This window comes from Humulus lupulus, chromosome X (assembly GCF_963169125.1).
Source record: "Humulus lupulus chromosome X, drHumLupu1.1, whole genome shotgun sequence".
Classification (NCBI taxonomy): Eukaryota; Viridiplantae; Streptophyta; class Magnoliopsida; order Rosales; family Cannabaceae; genus Humulus; species Humulus lupulus.
In genome coordinates this window covers 175,504,844-175,513,923 of record NC_084802.1, presented here as the reverse complement: position 1 = coordinate 175,513,923, position 9,080 = coordinate 175,504,844, and the positions used below count along the sequence as shown (strand labels likewise).

The 9,080-nt window shown below is 43.0% G+C and overlaps 1 protein-coding gene across 1 annotated transcript; it reads right to left on the bottom strand.

Moving 5' to 3' along the window:
* Positions 1–438: 438 nt before the first annotated feature.
* On the bottom strand, positions 439–2,009 carry LOC133806469 (uncharacterized). The gene is made up of 3 exons (XM_062244567.1): positions 1,803–2,009; positions 1,284–1,754; positions 439–1,044 (listed from the first exon to the last, which is right to left on the bottom strand). Exons 1-3 carry the CDS (start codon positions 2,007–2,009, stop codon positions 439–441), a joined length of 1,284 nt encoding a protein of 427 aa, XP_062100551.1.
* Between the last annotated feature and the right edge of the window lie 7,071 nt (positions 2,010–9,080).

Sequence of the window (9,080 nt, the reverse complement as noted above, 5' to 3'; positions counted from 1 at the left end):
ATGCACATCAATCATAGTTCTTGCAGTTTTCATGAATGATCTCCCCAACAAAATTGGAGTGGAGCATGGAATAGATTTATCTTCCATATCAAGAACATAAAAATCAGCCGGAAACACCAATTCATTCACTTGAACTAAAACATCTTCTATTACACCCCTGGGATAAGCATTCGACCTATGAGCAAGTTGAATAATAACCCCTGTTTCTTCAAGTGGACAAAGATTCAATGAAGCATAAATGGAGAATGGCATGACATTGATAGAGGCTCCCAAATCCAACATACAATGCTCAATTCTTTTATTACCAATAGTGCAAGGGATAGTAAAAGTACCAGGATCCTTACACTTTGGTGGAAGCTTCTTTTGAAGAACTACAAAAACATTCTACCCAACACTAACTTTTTCATTACCCCTCAACTTATGCTTATTAGTGCACAATTATTTCAAAAACTTGGCATAGCGCGACACTTGTTTAATAGCGTCTAGAAGAGGAATATTCACTTCTACCTTGCGGAATGTATCAAGAATTTCCTTGTCAACCTCTTCCTTTTTAGTCTTCTTTAGTCTGCTTGGAAAAGAGGTGAGGTGAGGTGACAAAAGTAGGCTTAGGGGTTGGTTGTGTAGGGTGGTTGTCTTTGGAGGCACATCTTCATCAACCAAGCAATCAACTTGTGGCTTGGAAGACAATTTAATAGGCATTGAAGGACTAGGTTGATCATATTGCTTCTCTCTTCGTAAAGATACTGCACTAGCATTCTTCTTGGGATTCATCTCAGATTGTGAAGGAAATTTATTAGACAGATGAGCTTCCAACCTATTATATGATGCTGCTAATTGTCCCACCTGATTCTCCAAACTTTTGATGGATGCTTGGGTGGTTTGTTGAAACTGAAGAGTATTTGTAGCAATTGCATTGATTAAATCCTCAGTAGAGGGTTTGGCACTTGGTGGTGGAGTAACTTGCGGTGCTTGTGATGGTCTAGGTACAAAATTATGTTGAGACTGCTGTTGCAAAGTGAAACCAGGTGGTCTCGCAGGTGTAGACTATGGAGCAACTTGTTGCTGATTCCCATAATGAAGATTTGGATGTTCACACCAACCAGGATTATAAGTTTGTGAAAATGGTTCATAGTACATCTGACCTAGTTGACCAAGGAAATTTCCTACAACATTAACACCCTCAGTCTCTCCCTCAAATAGAGTAGCGCAAGTATCAGTAGCATGCCCCACAACCTAACAGATTCCACATGGCCTCACCTGTTGCCCTAAACAAGTTGTTGTACCACTGCAGTTAATTGGACCAATTTTTGACCAAGCTGATTAGATTTAGAGGTGCTCACTTCATTAGCTGATTTGGGTGGTGGAGTAGGATCTTGGCGAATGCCAAACTGTTGTGAGTTAGCTGCCTTATTAGAAATCAAGCTTCGGGCTGTAGCAAGAGTCTTATCAACTAGTGCACCCCCACTTGCTGCATCAATCATACTCCTATCCAGTGATTGTAATCCTTCATAAAAGTACTGAATGAGGAGTTGATCACTTTTCTGATGATGAGTGGAACTAGCACACAACCACTTAAATCTCTCCCAATATTCATACAAAGATTCTCCTGTATATTGCCTTATACCACAGATCTCATTCCTGATGCTTCCAACTTTAGATGCTGGAAAATATCTTTCCAAGAACATAGTCTTCATACCATTCCATGTTTCAACAGTACCAGGTGGAAGATAGTACAACCATTCTTTACCTGCATCCTTCAGAGAGAAATTAAAAGCTCACAGCTTAATTTATTCTTCAGTCACTGCAGTAGATTTCATACTAGAATAGACAATATGAAACTCCTTCTGTTTATTCGGGTCCTCACCAGGCAGCCCATGGAAAGAAGGCAATAAGTGGATGAGGCCCGACTTCAACTCAAAGTTAACATCCAAAGGTGGATACTGGATGCAAAGCGGTTGTTGGTCAAGATCTGGCGTTGCCAACTCTTTCAATGTCCTTTGCAGGGCCATTGTTCTATAGGATCGAACTAAATTGTCAGAATCAGATTCGTTGTCAGACAGTAATGGCACTTTAACCAGATTGACTTGTGGAGCAAGATGTTAAAATAGTGGATTATCGGTGATTGTCCTTGAAGAATGAGAAGCTGATGATGACTCAAGATATTGTTTAAGCCTAAATAACCTTTCTTGGGTATCATCTTCACCAGACATATACACCTAAAATTTCCACAGTAAAAATTAATTAGTCACAAATAGATAAATTTTAATAATAAAGAGAATAACAATAGTCCCGGCAACGACGCCAAAAATTTGATGAGTGTCGTATGCCGTATTAAATTTAATTATTGATTTTATTAGTTCTTTATACCAACTATTTCAGTATAGTGATAAACAAGGGTCGAACCCACGAGGACTACTATTCAATTTATTATTCAAAATATAAAAATTAATAAAGAAAGGGATTTTGATTTTTGAACTAAAAATTAAATAACATAAACTATAAAGCAAATAAAAATTGATATTACGATGTTAAGAAACAGTTAAAGGTTAATCTCCACCCTAAAAAATCATTCCTAATCACTAATAATAAATATTATTCAATTTTCTCAATTAAACTATTAACCTCGCAGATAACGCTGAAGCAAACAATTATCTCAGTCTCCTTATTATAAGTAATCCAGGCAAAGCATGCAATAATGAACTCTTTTAGCTAAGCATTAAATCCATGAAGCATACAATCTATTTAACTTAGATAAAGCATTAAGTCATATGGTAACAAGTTAATCTAGGAAATAAATTAATGAAGTAGATATTTCATTCAACCTAGGTTCTATTTTTCATCACAATCAAAAATTCTTTTGACATCACTATCAATTGTAATTTATCACTTACACTTAGAATCCTAAACTATTAGGTGAGTAGTTATTCTAAGATGACAATTGAACAATGTAAAACCTTAATTAGTTGGCCACCTAACAAGAAATCACAAAATTCATAACATTCAATTGGAAAAATAGAAATAATTTAATATTGAGAGAAATTAAAGAATAATACTTATTATCAACAATCAAGAATTCATGTCTTGGGTTTAGAATTAACCATTAACCTAAAAAGAACCTACTCCATAATAGTAATCATAATCACAAACATAATTATAATTAAAATTAAAGAGATTAAGGGAAGAAAAGAAACTAGATTGATGAATAATAGTGTTGTAGTCTTTCTCTCTCCTAAACCGTAATAAAAACTTAATCTAAAATTAACCCTAATAATCTTTTATAGTCTCAATTAAATTCTAATTAAAAAGTAATTAAAAATTTAAAAATGACATAGCAGGCCGCGGCCTAGAACAAAATCTGTGCATAAATTGGTCACTCAGACAACGGCCTGAAAAAACTAGGAAGTGGCCCAACTCACTTTTCTTCACAGTAGGCAGCGGCTTGAAACAACTGGGCAGTGGCCTGTCTGGAACAAAAAAAAACTGAAACGCCAATTCCATTTAAAGTGTCGCAGCCTGAATTTTATAAGCTGCAGCCTATCTTCAATTTATTCATTTCTCAACTTTAGAAAGCTTGTACGCTGCCACCACTTCAATATTTCAATCCCGAAAGCCTAGAATGCTTCAAAAACTTCATTTTAACCTTATCTCAGCGAGTCTTTTTCAACCTATGATTCATAAACTACACTTTCCATCAAAATGTCAGATTTATCATCATAAAATGCAATGTAGAAAATATGTTGTAGAGACATGAAATTATGTTAAAAATACTAAAAATGCTATCATATCACAATCCAAGCATAGAAAAACTTTAACAAATATTAATACAAAAGTGACATTATGAAAATTTTGCCTAAACAGCTCGGGAAACTGAGCTCGCATATCTACCTCCAGCTCCCAGGTTGCTTCCTCGACCTGGCTGTTCCTCCATAATACCTTAACCAAAGGTATAGTCTTGTTCCTCAGCAGTGGTCTTCGCATTGAAAATCTGGCGCCACTATCTTTATGGAGAACAATGTGAGATTTATACAAACCACAAGAGCTTAAATGATTTCTTCACTTAGAAAGAGCTCAACGTGAGGCAATGCAGGTGTTTAGAACTAGTAAAATGTTATGACTGTGAAATCCTTTACCACCCAGGGAAAGTGAACGTAGTTGCAGATGTGTTAAGCTGGAAGAGTTATGGAAATCTAGCAGCATTATCCGGAATAGAAAAGTCGCTACAGCAAGAGCTGATTAATGTCGGAATAGAAGTAGTCATTGGTCAACTGGCTAACTTGTCTATCTAGTCAAGTCTACTAGAAGATATACGGATCGGGAAAGGGCATGATGACACGTTAGTATCACATATAGCTACAGTCAAAGAAGGAAAGACTACATATTTCTCTATATCAGGATAAGGATTCTTGAAATATAAGGGCCGGGTATGCTTGCCGAATGATTATGGAATTAAGATGAAGATTTTAGAAGAGGCACACACTACCCCATACTCAGTTCACTCGGGGTCGACCAAGATGACTCTTGACCTTAAGGCACTATATTGGTTGCTGAGAATGAAGAAAGATGTAGCAGCAGCAGCAGCAGTAGTAGAAACTCATAGAAATAGTTATAGATTTTATAAGTTTAACCTACAGTTTAGTAGTAGTAGTAGTAGTAGTAGTAGCAGTAGTAGTCGTAGCAGTAGCAGTAGTAGTAGTAGCAGTAGCAGTAGTAACAGCAGTAGCAGCAGTAGCAGCAGTAGCAGCAGCAGCAGCGGTAGCAGCAGCAGCAGCAGCATACTGCAGCAGCAGCAGTAGGAGTAGTAGAAACTCATAGAAACAGTTATAGATTTTATAAGTTTAACCTATAGTTTAGTAGTAGTAGTAGCAGTAGCAGTAGTAGCAGTAGAAGTAGTAGCAGTAGTAGTAGTAGCAGTAGCAGTAGTAGCAGTAGTAGCAGTAGTAGTAGTAGTAGCAGCAGCAGCAGTAGTAGCAGTAGTAGCAGTAGTAGTAGTAGTAGCAGCAGCAGTATACTGCAGCAGCAATAGTAGCAGTAGTAGAAACTCATAGAAACAGTTATAGATTTTATAAGTTTAACCTATAGTTTAGTAGTAGTAGTAGCAGCAGCAGCAGCAGCAGCAGTAGTAGGAGTAGAAGGAGTAGGAGTAGTAGGAGGAGGAGTAGGAGGAGTAGTAGGAGTAGTAGGAGTAGGAGTAGAGTAGGAGTAGCAGTAGCAGTAGCAGTAGCAGTAGCAGCATACAGCAGCAGCAGCAGTAGCAGTAGCAGTAGCAGCATACAGCAGCAGCAGCAGTAGCAGTAGTAGAAACTCATAGAAACAGTTATAGATTTTATAAGTTTAACCTATAGTTTAGTAGTAGTAGTAGAAGTAGCAGTAGTAGCAGTAGCAGTAGTAGCAGTAGTAGTAGTAGTAGTTGTAGTAGAAACAGCAGCAGTAGTAGCAGTAGTAGTAGTAGTAGTAGGAGCAGCAGTAGCAGCAGCATACTGCAGCAGCAGCAATAGCAGTAGTAGAAACTCATAGAAATAGTTATAGATTTTATAAGTTTAACCTATAGTTTAGTAGTAGCAGCAGCAGCAGAAGCAGCAGCAGCAGCAGCAGGAGTAGGAGTAGTAGGAGGAGGAGTAGTAGGAGAAGGAGGAGGAGTAGCAGCAGCAGTAGCAGCAGCAGTAGCAGCAGCAGCAGCAGCAGCAGAAGCAGTAGAAGTAGCAGCAGCAGCAGCAGTAGCAGTAGCAGCAGCAGAAGCAGTAGAAGCAGCAGTAGCAGTAGCAGTAGTAGTAGCAGTAGTAGTAGCAGCAGCGGCAGCAGAAGAAGCAGTAGTAGTAGCAGCAGAAGCAGCAACAGTAGTAGTAGCAGTAGCAGTAGCAGTTGCAGGAGCAGCAGCAACAGCAGCAGCAGAAGCAGAAGGAGTAGCAGGAGCAGTAGCAGCAGTAGCAGTAGTAGTAGCAGTAGCATTAGTAGGAGTAGGAGAAGGAGTAGAAGTAGGAGTAGCAGTAGCAGTAGCTGTAGTAGTAGTAGTAGGAGTAGTAGGAGTAGGAGTAGTAGAAGTAGGAGTAGGAGTAGCAGTAGGAGCAGCAGCAGCAGAAGCAACAGCAGCAGCATTAGCAGAAGCAGCAGCAGGAGCAGTTGCAGAAGCAGTAGCAGTAGCAGTAGGATTAGGAGTAGGATCAGCAGCAGCAGTAGCAATAGCAGTAGCAGTAGCAGTAGTAGGAGTAGGAGTAGTAGTTGGAGTAGGAGTAGGAGTAGCAGCAGCAGCAGCAGGGGCAACAGCAACAGCAGCACCAGCAGCTGCAGCAGGAGCAGGAGCAGCAGGAGAAGCCGCAGCAGTAGCCGCAGCAGCAGCAAGGGTAACAACAGCAGCAGCAGCAGCAATAGCATTAGCAGCAGCAGCAGCATCAGTAGCAGCAGTAGCAGCACCAGTAGATGTAGCAGTAGTAGTTGCAGCAGTAGTAGTAGTAGCAGTAGCTGTAGTAGTAGTAGTAGTAGTAGTAGTAGTAGTAGGAGTAGTAGCAGTAGGAGTAGCAGTAGGAGGAGCAGCAGCAGTAGCAGTAGCAGTAGGAGTAGGAGCAGGAGCAGGAGCAGGAGCAGCAGCAGCAGCAGCAGTAGCAGGAGTAGGAGTAGTAGTAGCAGTAGGAGTAGTTGTAGTTGTAGTAGTAGTAGTAGTAGTAGGAGCAGCAGCAGCAAAAGCAGCAGCAGCTGCAGGAGCAGCAGCAGCTGGAGAAGTAGCAGTAGCAGTAGCAGTAGCAGTAGTAGTAGTAGGAGTACGAGGAGTAGGAGTTGCAGAAGGAGTTGCAGTAGGAGTAGCAGTAGCAGTAGCAGTAAGAGGAGTAGCAGTAGCAGTAGCAGTAGCAGTAGCAAGAGTAGTAGTAGTAGCAGCAGTAGGAGCAGCAGCAGCAGCAGGAGCAGTAGTAGTAGGAGTAGTAAGAGTAGGAGGAGTAGCAGTAGCAGTAGAAGCAGGAGCAGCAGCAGCAGCAGCAGTAGCAGTGGCAGTAGGAGTAGGAGTAGGAGTAGGAGTAGGAGCAGCAGCAGCAGTAGCAAGGGAAGCAGCAGTAGCAAGTGCAGCAGCAGAAGCAGCAGCAGCAGCACCAGCAGCAGGAGCAGCAGGAGAAGCAGCAGCAGCAGCAAGAGTAACAAGAGCAGCAGCAGGAGCAGTAGCAGAAGTAGCAGTAGCAGTAGCAGTAGCAGTAGCAGTAGCAGTAGCAGCAGCAGCAGCAGTAGCAGAAGCAGCATCAGTAGCAGTAGCAGCAGCAGTTGCAGCAGCAGTAGCAGCAGCAGTAGCAGTAGCAACACCAGCAGCAGTAGCAGCAGCAGTAGCAGTAGCAGTAACAGTAGTAGCGGTCGCAGCAGTAGGAGGAGTAGGAGTAGGAGTAATAGTAGTAGGAGGAGTTCAAGGAGTAGGAGTAGGAGTAGGAGTAGGAGTAGGAGTAGGAGTAGCAGTAGGAGGAGCAGTTGCAGTAGCAGTAGGAGCAGCAGCAGCAGCAGCAGTAGGAGTAGGAGTAGCAGTAGGAGAAGGAGCAGCAGCAGCAGCAGCAACAGAAGCAGAAGGAGTAGCAGTAGCAGTAGCAGTAGGAGTAGTAGTAGTAGGAGTAGTAGCAGTAGTAGTAGGAGTAGGAGGAGTTGGAGTAGGAGTAGGAGTAGGAGTAGCAGTAGCAGTAGCAGCAGCAGCAGCAGCAGCAGCAGAAGATGTAGGAGCAGCAGCAGCAGCAGTAGTAGTAGTAGTAGCAGTAGTAGTAGCAATAGCAGTAATAGTAGCTGTAGCAGGAGCAGGAGTAGGAGTAGGAGTAGTAGCAGTTGCAGGAGCAGGAGCAGGTGCAGGATAAGGAGCAGCAGCAGCAGCTGCAGAAGCAGAAGGAGTAGCAGTAGCAGTAGCAGAAGTAGTAGCAGCAGTAGTAGCAACAGCAACAGCAGCAGTAGAAGTAGCAGTAGCAGTAGTAGTAGTAGCAGTAGCAGGAGTTGTAGGAGTAGGAGTAGGAGTAGCAGCAGCAGCAGCAACAGCAGCAGCAGCAGTAGGTAGCAGTAGCAGTAGCAGTAGCAGAAGTAGTAGTAGTAGGAGTAGTAGGAGTAGGAGTAGTAGAAGTAGGAGTAGTAGGAGTAGGAGTAGGAGTAGGAGTAGCAGTAGCAGCAGCAGCAGCAGCAGCAGAAGCAACAGCAGCAGCAACAGCAGCAGCAGCACCCGCAGCAGCAGCAGTAGCAGTAGCAGTAGGAGTAGTAGGAGTGGTAGGAGTAGGAGTAGGAGTCGGAGTAGGAGTAGCAGTAGCAGCAACAGCAGCAGCAGCAGGAGCAGCAGCAGCAGCAGTAGCAGTAGCAGTAGGAGTAGGAGTTGGAGTAGGAGCAGGAGCAGAAGTAGCAGCAGCAGAAGCAGCAGCAGTAGTAGGAGCAGTAGTAGTTGCAGTAGAAGTAGCAGTAGCAGTAGTAGGAGTAGGAATAGTAGTAGGAGTAGGAGTACCAGTAGCAGTATCAGTGGCAAGAGTAGTAGTAGTAGCAGCAGCAGTAGCAGGAGTAGTAGTAGTAGGAGTAGTAGGAGTAGGAGGAGTAGCAGTAGCAGTAGCAGCAACAGTAGCAGTGGCAGTAGGAGTAGGAGTAGGAGTAGGAGCAGCAGCAGCAGTAGCAAGAGCAGCAGCAGCAGCAGCAGGAGCAGCAGGAGCAGCAGAAGAAGCAGAAGCAGCAGCAAGAGTAACCGCAGCAGCAGTAGCAGGAGCAGCAGCAGGAGTAGCAGTAGCAGTAGCAGCAGCAGTAGCAGCAGCAGCAGCAGCAGCAGCAGTAGCAGTAGCAGCAGAAGCAGCAGTAGCAGTAGCAGTACCAGTACCAGTAACAGTCGTAGCGGTCACAGCAGTAGGAGTAGTAGGAGTAGGAGTAATAGTAGTAGGAGTAGTACTAGTAGGAGCAGATCAAGGAGTAGAAGTAGGAGTAGGAGTAGGAGTAGCAGTAGGAGGAGCAGTTGCAGTAGCAGTAGGTGCAGCAGCAGTAGGAGTAGCAGTAGCAGTAGGAGAAGGAGCAGCAGCGGCAGCAGCAGCAACAGAAGCAGAAGGAGTAGCAGTAGCAGTAGCAGTAGCAACAGTAGTAGCAGTAGGAGTAGTAGTAGTAGTAGT